We start from the raw sequence: 13,244 nt of genomic DNA on the forward strand, positions 1-13,244 counted from the left end.
TATTTACATCTCACTTAAAAGCTACCTTGTAATGCTTTCTACTGTTTTTCTGACATCTAAAATTTAGCCTCTCACAGATTTCTAGTACAGAACCATCTGCTGCATTCCTTAGTTTTCAGTTCCTTTTTCTTGCATTTAAAAATGGGAAGTTGGTGCTTATTCCATCTGAATTCAAAGTGGTGAGGAGAGAAGCCCTTCTTGTTATTGACAAAAGACTGATTGTGCTGACAGGAGCACCCCCCTTCCCCTTTCTCCTCACTAAATTCACAGGGAATGCTGAAACTGAAAATTATACTAATAGAAAATTTATTTATTTATTTATTTATTTATTTCAAAGCATTAACAAAAAAGAAGCAAAAATGTCAGGGTAAGAATATTTTAATTCATGTAAAGGAACATAATACAGTTAAAAATCACATCATTGAATTGAAAATGATTACAACTTATACCTGGTCCTAATATTCTTTGCTGACATAACTGTGTTTTCCATAGCAGAAAATGAACATGACAAGGTTTTCTATCCCAAAGTTTTCTGAGAAATGAATGTGAGGCAATTTTATAAGTGTAATAGCATTTAGCCATAAAGAACAGTAAAAGTACTGGTCTGACACAGTGAAGTTTGTGGAGTTAAATGTGTTCAGGTTTGCAAAAGAGTTAGACAGGTTCTAATTTTTGAGATTTTTTTAGTGTCCACAATGTCACAGCAAGGCAGTTCTAAATGGCATTCACACTTTATTGGGCATTCATTCTTACTAGTTGACTTTCATAGTCCTTTTTCAGTACATGTAATTGTTTTTGACAAGTTTTTTTGCACGACCATCCTTGCTAAGGCACTTGAGGACATCTTGACCATTACAAAATTGTAACATCAAACTCTAATTCTGACCTTGTAAAATATGCATGATAAAAAAACAAAACAGCTAATGCTAAAAGAGGAAAGTGCTTTAATTTGTGTAATGTTTAATGTAAGGTTACACTAGATCTCGCTTAAGATCTCATTACAGACTTTTAACAGATACATCCTTTAATTTCAGTGAATAACTTGCTGCTCCAAGTAACATGCCACAGGACCATTCTCACCAATTCTTCTGTCACCAAGGCATCATCTTAATAATGTTTCATTGCCAGAATCTGTTGAGAGCTGGTTTTGTCTCTTTCTTTTGTAGAAATAGGCTGCCATGCCAGCTCCAAAAACAGTTAAAACAGCCAAGAAAATGAGTGGCCAAACAGAGACATGAACAGGTGGGCGAGTCTCTTCATTCTTTTCCTTGCCTGAAATGAATCCATATAACTGTGAGAAACCGTACTAGTTTTATATCCACATACAACAAGAAAAGCATGAAGGAGATGCCCTCTCCTGCCTGAACTTGAAGGCTGTAAATCTGAGCCCTGAATTGCTGCTGATCAGTAGTCAGGTCTCTGTTCCTAAAGCTAATGTGGTTTTAGTGGATCTAGGGTACAGTGATGTACAATGCATGCAATAGATGCTCGTAAGAATGTAATGAAAATGTATGCCTTAGATGGGTATGGGATGCTAATTACTGGAAATTAGTTTTACAATATTTTTGTTGCATGATTTACAATAATATCTTTATAAGAATCTTTCATATACATCTACATACTTGCTAACAGCCTGTTAAAGCGCTCTGTAGCTGTTCTCAAACTTCTTCTCAAGTGTGGTCACTGCTGAACTTGCCAGTTCCCACTGGCCAAGAGCAGGTGAGTGCTCCTGTGCATCTGAAAGGCACCGTGGGGTCACCCTGAGTGACTGATAACTGTGCAACCCTCAGTAGGGCTTGTTCTCTAAAAGACAGCGGTTTCAGAAAACTCGTTTTAAGTCCTTCCTCTAGATTTTTCTTAGTTTTCTTATAAAAGCTCTTACCTTTTTGCTTTCTAGGACTCCCATTCAGTTCAGCTTCAATGAATTTCAGAGAGAAATCACATGACACTTTATTAGAATCTGTATGTTTGACTGTTTGCAAAAATAGTACAGGAACAAAACCCCCTGAAGTTCTACCACTGCATTAGTAACATATATGTCTGCTATAAAAGGCAAAAAATTGAGGTGAAAAATACATTGCTAAGCTTTCACCTTCCTACTTAATATTACTTTATCCACTTTTGAAACTTTATATTGTTTTTATATTACCAACTTTAAAATACTGATTCTTTTCTATGTTCATTCAAAGCATCTTTTCACATTTTTCCTGAAATATTAATTTTAATGTACTAAAAACATAATATATCACTCTGGACAATAGTTTTACATGGCATAATTTGGGAAGATCTGCATGTCTAGCTGCTACAAAATTTTTTATTTCAAAATGTCTTCCCAAGACAACACCTACTGAATCACATGAGTAATCTTCCTATTCAACTCTGTGTAAGACAGAGAAAAATGAAAGACCTTTATAGCATTGTCTTGTTGCTGTTGAAGAACTGCAAAAAAACCCCAGTTTGGCACTCAGAAATGAAGAATTATACACATAGAATTAAAGAGTTCTAAATTATCATGAAAATATTTCTCCTCTTGGATCTTCTACATTAGTTTGCAAACACCCTTGATACCCAGAGGAGAATTTATAAAGGCAAAATGTAAAGTGAAAGTAAAGTAGAATGCAAAATGAATAGATACAAAACAACAGTAATCCCTACTAAGGCAGGAAATAGTACATATGGGAGCTCTGTATGATTCAATGGATGAACTTTAGAGATTCCTTATTATTTTAGTACTATGTAGGATGGGATGTAATTTGGATGTTTTCAGCAAGTCTTTAATAAGGATTAATTGATTTACTGCCATGGGCATGTGCTGATTTAAGCACAGAAATTAACAGTGCATGGGAGATAACTATTTCTTGGTTACAGTTCAGCATCTTTTTCTAATTAAAGACTACTTGGAAAATGAGTAAATGCTAACCCCAACTTTTCAGTAATTTTTTCACCACCTACCATGTCTTGAGATGTCTTTAGCATTGAAATAAATTTTTTTCAACTTTTCATCTGAAAAATAAAATCTTAAAACTGGCTTTATCACGAAGGGCTGACACACTGAGGACTTACCTTTGGGTTTTTTGCAGATAAATCCTTTTTCAGCAGAGCAATCACTTTTGTCCCAATAGCCAGATGGTGCAGTTATTTCCACACACTGATGCTCCACATCGAACTCTTTCTCCTCCCAGTTAACAAAGTCCAGGACAGCATTATCTAGCCACAACCACTGGCCTAGAGAGCAACTCGCAGAGTAAAAAAAATTAAGTCTTATCTATTTCATTAATATTTTAACTCCTTAGCTCTGCAATTTACTTTCTATAACTATAGCAAAGCCACTCTTCAGCAGAAACCCATGTTGTTGGAGTTTTTTTGTAAAATTTTTTTGTAAAATTTTCTCGTATTAGCAATGAACTTTTCCATTAAAAATTGAAATTTAGACATACCTTCCACATTCTGGTAAAGTCCTATCCAAAAGCCTCCTACTTTATTACCAAGTGGTTGAATTCTATGAGTCAGAAAGTGAGATTCATCCATGTTTTCTACTGAAACCAAGGTAGCTCCTAAAAGACATTAATAAGCAAATAACCATAACCTACATGAGAAAGCACTGTAATGACCTCCTCTTTTTAGTCTGTACGAACAATAGCTCCTGTACTAATGCTGCTCTGTTGGTGTCTCCACTGCTTCTTGCAGAAGACAGTGACCTGGAGGTAGTTGGAGGCTGTGGCTCCCACTGCTGCCCCCAGGATGGTATTCCACAAACCAGGACATAATGGGGAACTCATACACAGGGAAGCTGTAGACCTGAAAGGACAGAAGGCTGCACAAAGTGACTCATGTCAGCTTATTTTCATTGTGCCAGACTTAGAATAGCTTAGTAGGTAAAAAAAAAAAATCTTTCGTTTTTTTTTTTAAATCAATATCTTTACATTTTTATGATAGTTTTGTATAAACATTGGTATAAATCTTTCTAGTTGATAATGAAGGCTCTCACCTAAGTGAGCACACTCAAGGGAGGCCAGCCCCCAAGTTCTCCCAGCTGATGCTTCAAGGTAGTAGCAGTGATCATGGTAAGGGATCCATGCTTGGAGTTCATCTCCTTCAGGACATTCTCCAGGCAGCTCAGCAGGGTCAGTAGGAGCTATCTCTAAAGAAGCCATATGGGATGAAATTGGTATTGCATTGTGAGTCATCTCTGATTCTATGACATGGGTGTAAATAGTGTAGGATTTCTTTCACCCTGCTTTATTTGTCTTGACATCTACTCATGACTATTCCCACATTCCCTCAACCCAGACAATAGGGAGAGCCAACCAGTCAAAAGTGTTAAACATCTTATTTCTCAAATCACATTTCTCAGGACAAGGAATCAAATTGCATTCTGCAACATCTAACTAACTGCCTTGGAAGTGCTGTGAGGAAAGCAAACCCTGAGGGATGATACAAATCTCAAATTTGCATTTTCACAACACAGAAGCTGTTGTAGGCTAATGAATCATTAATGCCATAGTCCCATGTTGTCTGGCTGCTTGGTCTCTTAATGTTGTCACTTTACAGATTAAAAAAAGCCATCAGTGGAGCGTGCCTCTGCCAAACCAGACTGTTTCTGATCATTGGTGCAACTCCAATTCACTTTGATGGATCTTGCACTGCATAAGCAGACCAAATATATGCAGCCTTAAGACATAAAGGAGGGGAAAAAGCACAATTATACAAAATCTAGATGCAAACATGTCTCTGCACATATCTGCAAAGAGTTAAAGTAGCATTCACTTTGCCAAGGCTCTTACAGTTTTAGCTCTAGCAATAGTGAATGGAAGTGAAACTCTTGGCTGTGTTTTGGCTGAGTGACACTTGTGTGTGACCTTCCCTAGCTGAAGTTTATACAGTCAGTGCACAAACCCAGCACATACTTACATTACACAGACTCGTGTGATTTATGGTCATGTCTTGTAAAGAGCAAGCTATACCTTGAAGATAGAGCTTCATCTCATGAAAGCAGTTTTACCATGATAACAGTGCAGCCATATGGATTTGTACAAGAGCCTTTCCTGTGCCTAAATTCAGTCATCATCCAATAGCAAATGTCCACATTCTGCTGCGAGGTAGGTGCTAGCCTGATGCATAGTCCTCTGCAGGGGTAGCCCAAACCAGAGCAAAGTCTCAAGGATTAGGCAGGCTTACAGAATTAGGAATATGTCTTTGAAATTGTTACATGCCTTTGCTTACCATCTGATATCATGCAAACTGAAAAGTAGCTTTCATTGCAAGATGCTGTTTTCCAAGTACCATCAAGATCAAGGTAAACACAAGCATTGTTTTCCTTTGGTTCCCCAGCTGCCCATTTTGTGTACCTGGTTTTCCAGTTATTGGTCCATTTGTAATAGCCACCAGTCTGAAAACAAAGGAATTCTGGTAATAGTTGTTGGGGTTTTTTTTTACATAAAAAGTTCTGCCACATAAATATAATGTAAATATAATCATATGTCTATTTGATTTTTTTTTGAAAAAAAGGGCCATTTTTTAAAACCCCATTCACTGGTCTAAGCAATGTCCCCGGGCAATTTGAGTTACACAAGAACTACATATGAACAGTGTTCAACACTGCATTGCTTTTGGGAGGGTTTTTCTGAAGTAATAAACTTCTACAATAGGGTAAGAAAGTCAGATGAGGCCATCTTAGGTCATTTAGTAAATCCTACATCAAGAGAAGCAATTACGGAGAATTTGTCCTCTCTGCTCTTCTTTATTTAAATTAAAATTCGGAGCTATTTGTGCAAAAAGATTACTTGACATTAAACACTAAACATCAGCTTAAATCTTAAAATATCTCCCTAATACTCACAGTAACTTCTATTAATATATTAATAGCTCTAAGTATCCTCCTGTATAGCAGGGCGTTTGACTTTCAGGGTGGCCAACAGTCACTTCATGACAGCTGCACTTTCTGACTCTCAGTCTGCAGCTTGACTTCTGTTACTGTTTCTAGAACTTTCTACCTTCATCTTTCGCTTCTTGCTAACATTTTTTGTGATTTTTCACTCTGTTTGGTGATGAAAATCCTTGACTTATTCTAATAGTACCCCTATATTTCTGTGCATTTACACAGTGAAGCCATTTGGAATACAATTGCTCCACTGTTCAAAACTGGCTGTCCAGAGGACTATTAGAGCAGGAAAATTCCCTGAGCACCTGCGCCTCCCATCTATCCAGCACTTACCATATTGCTGTTAAGACCAATCCATACAGGTTTTCCATATTTCAGCATCTGGATCCACAAGAATGAGTGGATGTAGGCATCTGAAATGCTGGCAAGTTCTGCAGATTTGTCTTGGCAATTTCTTCTGGCCTCTTCCCATTGCATTTCAGATGAAATGACTGAATAGCTACTGTCACCATAACGAGTAAAGCCAGAGGCTGGATTTGTTGTTGGTAATTCAGGCTGTGAGGGAACTATGGAGGAAAAACCGAATGGATAAATTTGCAACATATTGCTCTTCTGCAGCATGCAAGCTATAAAAGATTGGTCAAAAGGTCCTAGTCAATAAGTCAAAATCTTTTTTAAGCTCATGAACAAAACAACAACAAAAACAAAATAAAAACAAACAAACCAAATACCCCCCCCAACCCCCCCCAAAGTAAAGCAAAACATAATTTCAAGACATGGAGCACATTTGTTAATGTAATAAGATGAATGAAATCCTGGATGCCCTGAAGTAGAGTATACTTTCTGTAGACTTGACTGGTCCAGTTTAAGACTCCTAGATTGCATATTTCAGATTTTGTTCTTTAAGTTATTTGACTAAATCTGAATATCTGAGTATACATTTATTTCTGATTGCTGGTGGATAGAACTTAAGACAAGGCATTTAAGGCATTAACTGTTGTAATCTCTAGACTCAGCCTAAGACTTTGAGACCTGTTGTTAATTGATCACCACTCACTGTTCACTCCAACTTCTTGGCCTGTCTGTAAGGGTTGCCAGAATGCTGCCTGCATGTTTGAGTCAGGCAGTGTACATTTCCACACTTGTGATTATAAATGTATTCAGAAGAGCTGGAACTGGGATCAAGAAAATTAAAAATGCCTCCATAAAACGATATCTTTCTGTGCAGGGAGAGGGTCTTCTTGCAAGCATGTTAGCTGTGCTGAGAATGAACAGACTGAAGTGAGGGATCAGGGAATAATTTTTACCTTAATAAAATTATGAGGCAAAATATTTTTGTTATCAATGCTTTGTCTTCTCTACTCTCATTATATGCTTGGACAGGTGTGATTTGTATAATTAAAATTCTACAGGAGTAGAGTCAACATTCATTATTCATTTTGGTGTAAAAAACATAACAATATTCTTCTACAATAAAGCCACATCCAAGAAGCTGTACATTTTGATTGACATCACATGGCATTCAGTAGAAATTGTGAGAGAGGATTAAATGCTCTGCTCAGATTCATCCAAGAGAATGGGAAGATCACAGCAAGAACATGATTTATACTGCACTTAGGATGCCTAAACATCTTATACTTCACTGAGAAAAAAAAAGTCATTTTCATTTATTATTCTCTAGTATTACTTATGATTAGGTACAAAACCCCTGATTAAGATAGTGGCTCCTCTCCAGCAATTTCTGTGAAACAATTAGTACTTTAAACATAGCACTGCCTTAACACTGATGGAGGTCTGAAAGCCTGAGACTCAGAAGGAGACTCAAAGCTGGAAGGAATCACATCAGGTTATATACTCATCTTATCTAACCAAGGTATTCCTCCTCTTTAGGAGACTGGGTCGAACAGAACTCACGTGAATTCATCTGGCACACGTAGCCTCTTTCGTTGTCACAGCTATCATCTCTCCACCTCCCATCTGACTTCATGATGAAGACACAATCTGTCTGCAGGGGAGGGGAAGAGGCACAGCCATTACAAGAGGCAGTGGGGAGGGGATGAGCTGAAGCTCCTGTACTGCTAGTGCAGCCCTGATGGCAGAGAGGAGAGGAGCCCACTGGACACCTGTTAAATTAGTTCAAACTTCCTACGTTTCTGCCAAGCAGCTTGACCTGGTATTTAGTAGTGACCCCTTAAATTTGAACCAGGCTTCCACTGGTGCCAGTTAAGGTCTGAAAGAACTCAATTAAAACCCATTGTACCAGTTTTATTAAGAACCCCATAATGACTGTATAAGTGACTAAGGTACCTATAATAAATCTTCTCTGTTCTGATTTAGAGTTATGTAGATCTGTTTCAAAACACTTTTATCAATGAGAAAAAAAATATAAGGACTACTGTTAAAAGCTCTAGTCTACACTAGTCTAATTGAAGCAGACTCTCTTGCAGAAAGCAGATGCTCTTTACTGGTTGTTTATAGTCATTATCAAGTCACCATTATCAGATGCAACAAAATATTTTCTATTTACTTCCTAATGTTTTCTTGCTCCAGTATTTCCTTCATGACTCCCCTGATTTCAAGATTGGCCATGGCAGTCTTTTGGCATGTCATCCAAGTTTTTTCTTGATGCTGATTTAAATAAGCTTTAGTCATCAGCTAAAGTTGACTGATGGCAAATGTTAAAAATCTTGGGTGAATAACTGCCAATCATTTCCTCAGAAATTACCACCTTTGGAAAAGAGCCTGAGTTTCTGCGGAGAGAGAGTAATTTCACTGAAGATATCAATTTGTACCATCAGAAATGAGTAAAGCATTGTGGGAGACCATTAGCCAGAAGTGGGACATACACACAGCCAAATTATTGTAGCATCAAAAATCTTAATTTTGGTTTATCATGCCTTGTCTTTGTTTGGTGTTGCAGCTTTAGTGTTTGCATTAATGCAGTTTGGGGAGGAATGGTATAAGTTTCTCCAAGCTTCTTTTACAGAGCTGTTTTTTTGCAATAGTTCGAATGGAAGGCTTAAAATCCCTCTTCTACAGAACCTTTGCCAAATATTTGAGTGTATTTGGAATCATTATCAGATGATTTACTAAACCCCATTGTGCTTACAAAAGGACTTGTTTCAGCATCCTATTATTGCTGCTGTAAATTTTCTCTTAGGAAAATCAACTAGCTGCCCAAGGTATAGAAGTTCCTTAAATTTCCTTTACCTCCAGAGCATCATCTGTCAAGCTTTCAAACTCAAAATAGTCAAAGTAGCTTTGCTGCTTTTCTGGTGCACCATTAACCCAGTTGGTGTAGGAAACAGTGCTTCCATCTGCCCAAAGAAATGTAGACTCTCTGTTGATATCATTCATCCCAATCCACACATTATTTGTGGCGTGCTTCAAATGATAGAAAAGGAAAGCTGGAGAGAAGCAAAGATTTCTCATTAAGGAAAACTCATTGTGACTTGCCCAAAAGAGTGAAAATATGCAAATGCTCAAAGTAGAGGATGTAATGAAAGGATAACATTTTCCCCTACACAGCCCATCTGCCATTAATTAAATGTTTAGATAAGCATCCCTTCCCCACTGTGTATGCACATATAGAGTTTCAAAAAGTCCTGTTGCCAGTGAGAGAAACAGGCAATACAGATTTCTGTCAGTATGAGAGATCTGTGGAACCACCCTCAGAACACACTGGAAGTTTCATGAAAACAAGGTAGCTGAAAGAACTAGAAAACAAACTTTATTTCTTAAATGTAATAATTTTAGTTATTGCCTTGGAGTTTGAAGCTAAAATAAACCATGGAGTGACCTGGCTAATTAGCAATTTTCATCAGGTAATCCCATATTTCATACTGGAGACTGTAGCAGTTTCTTTAGTGAGAGATTGAGCGTTTTTTTCCTTTCAATAGAGCCCATATACATACCTTGTACTTGTTCATTTGGTATAGTAGCCAGGTTTCCTCCCAAATTGAAGCAAATATCTTGTGCAGCATGCCATGTGAGATTTCTTGTTAAATTGGAAGCAAATACTATGAAACACTGGAAACAAATCAAGCACTTTTTTCAAACTAGCAAAGATTGGAACTATTATATGTGAATGTTATCAATTAGCTCTAGGATGCACTTTTCTGCAGAAAAAGAAATCAGGGCTAGAATGAGGGACAGAGCTCAAGAGTAGAAAGTCTGGATAGGCAGACCCAGGCATACACTTATCCCTCCTCATTGTACAAGGTGTAATCTGGGAGTCTGGAATCAAATGAACTGATTGTAACGAGGTCAAGTACATAATCACTTTTCACATTTTCATCTGCCTTCTTCCTGCAGTAATAGAGGCATCATTGGAAACCAAGAAAATGTGGCTTTGGGTGACACAGCTGCAGGGAATTATCTCTACTGGTCTTTGTCCTCCTTCTGATGACTCTGGTTACAACTGCTCATCCTGCCAAAAGGTGTGAAATATCCTTTGGCACATTGACTTAGCACTCTGAGGATGCAATAACAGCACAGCGTACATAAAGTAGACAAAATAGCCTTTGGTAGATGGAGCTTCAACTCAGATTGGTACAAACTCTTGTCTTACAGCGATGAGTACTTCCAGACTGTGTCTGAGAGCAAAGCTGTCCTCAAAACAATTGTAATAGGCATCATCTTTCTGAATTCAAAGCTTTGTGAACCCCTACAGGCAGAAGGGATTTCAAATACATTCTTTCTAAACCTTTCCACCTTTTTTACAAGATTGACCATTACAAACTTGCATTTCTAAACAAATTAAGGTACATGAAGAGAGGAGGAGAGGTTTTCTTAACCAGTAACAGTGTATTTTAAGCCTGCACAAACTATGCTCTCTGAAATGTACTCAGCATACATCTACTTTTAATCTCTACAAAGTTAGATGTCTAAGTCACCTCAAAAAAAGCCCAGCCATCCAGTCTACACATTTTGACTAAGTAATTACTTTCCAGATTTATTTTATATTCATAAAAAAATGTGAGGTTTTCAGTATTTTCTCTTTAGTTCTACTGCTTTACACAATTTACTGAAGATGCTTGTTGACATACCTTGTTGTTAAAAAAAATCCAACTTTCTGGACATCCTCCGGGAGGCAATGGAGTAGGTAATGATGAATTAATAGAACTGTTATGTTTTTCACATACAAATTTATTGGCAGAACCACAGTTAATGTCATTCCACAAGCCTGGAAAAAAAAAGAAAAAAATTCAACATGTTACAGTATATAATATTTAGTAATAATATTTATCACTTTTTATAATAATAAACTTTTTATAATAATTATAATATTTATCACTTATATCACAATAAATTTATCACTTTTTTAAAAATAAACACAATTTTCTCTATTTTGTATTTCAGGCTACAGCTTGAGCTGAAGGCAAAGTAACCTGGCACCTTCAAGTATGCTCTAATAGTAACAGCACTGTAGCCCCTTGTAGTTAATTTGAGCTCCCTGACCCATCTGCTCCTTGTTCAGAGCTCTCTCCAGTGTCTATACCTGTTCATGGGGGTTTTTGTGAGCTCTGGCATCATCACATTGCAGGCAACAGGGGAAATACGCCAGTAAGCAAATTTGAAAAAAAAAAAAAAGGTTCAGAAATTGATGAGAGGAGAAATACCAGATCAATCTAATGGCACAATAGATGTTCAAACATACCTCATGGATTATTTGTAAAACATAAGAGACTTACACTAAGTACTACATATATACTAAATTCCCACTAGCCTCATTAAAGTTACAGAAATAGACCCAAGAGGAAGCAGAGCTCTAGGATATGCAAGAAATTTCCATTCTGGTGTACTTGTAAACATATCTTAGGACATTAAATGTATTTGTTTGTTTCCTCATTGACTTGTACCTTCAACTCCCATTTCCTGTAGCTGCTATAAATACTTTCTTAAGTTCATAGTAGAGAAGACAGACTATTCAAATTTTTACTGAAAGAAGTAGTGAAAAGCCCTGTAAAAAGGAAAAAAAAACAGAAGGAAACCTCTGCTTTAAATTACTCATGGTACTGAAATCTCCCCATTCTAAGGGCATAGACTCTTCCATGGCTGGTGGTCTCATGACTGGGAAGAGTTATTGCATTGTGTTGGCTTATCACTGGAAAGAAATTGCAGAAAACAGCTGCCAAAGATTGTGTGACAGTTGACAGCAGATATTTGACAGCACTAGTTATAATCCCAGCAGAGACAAATAAAATCTAATAGTTTTGTATTGTCACTTACCATGCTCTGACAGCATAACCACACAATTTTCCTCATTATTTGCAAAGTTAGGTTCATTAGGAGCCCAGGCCACATAGGTTACTGGAGTTCCATCCACCCAGCTTAAAGAAAAGGTATACAAGTAGTTATTAATTAATATCTTCATTTGTGACATGGTAGTCTTAATGAACACCTCATGAGTAAGAATGTCTATGAGGATTTATGGAAACTGACTACAATGGGAGGGGCTATTAGAGATTGCCCTTTCTTTACTTGATTATTCTAATTTGAAGACATTTCTGTAAAATATTTCTTGCAAATTAGAAAAAGAATACACCAAGCATATTTTCTGTTAATGGCCACAATTGTTTTGACAACATTTAATAAGAGTAATCAAAATCAGTTATTCATAACACATACTAAAGAGAAGGATATTAAATTTTTAAATTAATAGCTATTACAATAACTATTTTATTCCTAGGTAATATTATGCTTTTCAGTCTGAGCATTTGTGGTGTTTTCATAGGTGAAAACAAGAATGAAAATATTTTCTCTGGATTTACTATGCTCTATGGGGGGGGTAGGGGGGAGTGTTCTATTTTTCTGTAAACTAAAGGACATTTTGTCAACTTTAAAACCGTCCTTTCTAAAGTACCAAAGTTGCAACTTTTTTCCTCAATGTTTACCTGCTTTTTACTTTAATATATTGCTATTGGAGGGAGAGGAGGTTTTTACCACGTTTCAATCAGTATTTCAGAATTTAGATCAATAAGCCTGAAGTGGGAAAAATTTCAGCTGTATCATCTATGTCTTGCTGCTGCTGATACAATTGTTCTAAATAAAGGAGATTCTCAGTGGACCCATGGAATGCTCTACATCCCTAGTTTGACTCCTAAATCAGGAGGTTAAAGTCATTTACCAACTCAGTCACTATCAACTTCTCTCCCAACTCCTCTTCTGCCTTTCTCAAGGTAAGTGACTTGCATACATTCAACAGAGGCATTAAAATAGAAAGGTTAAAGTCAAATCTCCTCTAACCTTTTCCAGATCAACCTCAGAAGGACTTTTTTTCACCTCCCAGGCACATCCTAACTAGCAGGCCGGAAGGTAAGCAGTGTATCATGCTCTTTGGTATCTCTTAGCTTAGTTTTGA

General features: G+C 37.0%; 1 protein-coding gene across 1 annotated transcript in view; it reads right to left on the reverse strand.

Annotated features, from left to right (window-relative positions):
* Positions 1-305: 305 nt before the first annotated feature.
* The window catches only part of LOC139590925 (macrophage mannose receptor 1-like), a 32,811-nt gene continuing 19,872 nt past the window's right edge, over positions 306-13,244 (reverse strand). Inside the window, exons 19-30 of the mRNA XM_071428894.1 lie at positions 12,113-12,213; positions 10,930-11,066; positions 9,796-9,910; positions 9,092-9,288; positions 7,796-7,886; positions 6,215-6,447; positions 5,224-5,389; positions 3,989-4,141; positions 3,438-3,554; positions 3,064-3,225; positions 1,883-1,915; positions 306-1,272 (exon numbers count right to left, since the gene is read on the reverse strand). Coding sequence (XP_071284995.1) covers positions 1,103-1,272; positions 1,883-1,915; positions 3,064-3,225; positions 3,438-3,554; positions 3,989-4,141; positions 5,224-5,389; positions 6,215-6,447; positions 7,796-7,886; positions 9,092-9,288; positions 9,796-9,910; positions 10,930-11,066; positions 12,113-12,213 — 1,675 coding nt within the window. The 3' untranslated portion in view covers positions 306-1,102. The remainder of the gene's footprint in view (positions 1,273-1,882; positions 1,916-3,063; positions 3,226-3,437; positions 3,555-3,988; positions 4,142-5,223; positions 5,390-6,214; positions 6,448-7,795; positions 7,887-9,091; positions 9,289-9,795; positions 9,911-10,929; positions 11,067-12,112; positions 12,214-13,244) is intronic.

This window comes from Agelaius tricolor, unplaced genomic scaffold, assembly GCF_023055355.1.
Source record: "Agelaius tricolor isolate 1412-34295 unplaced genomic scaffold, bAgeTri1.0.p SCAF_6, whole genome shotgun sequence".
Lineage (NCBI taxonomy): Eukaryota > Metazoa > Chordata > Aves > Passeriformes > Icteridae > Agelaius > Agelaius tricolor.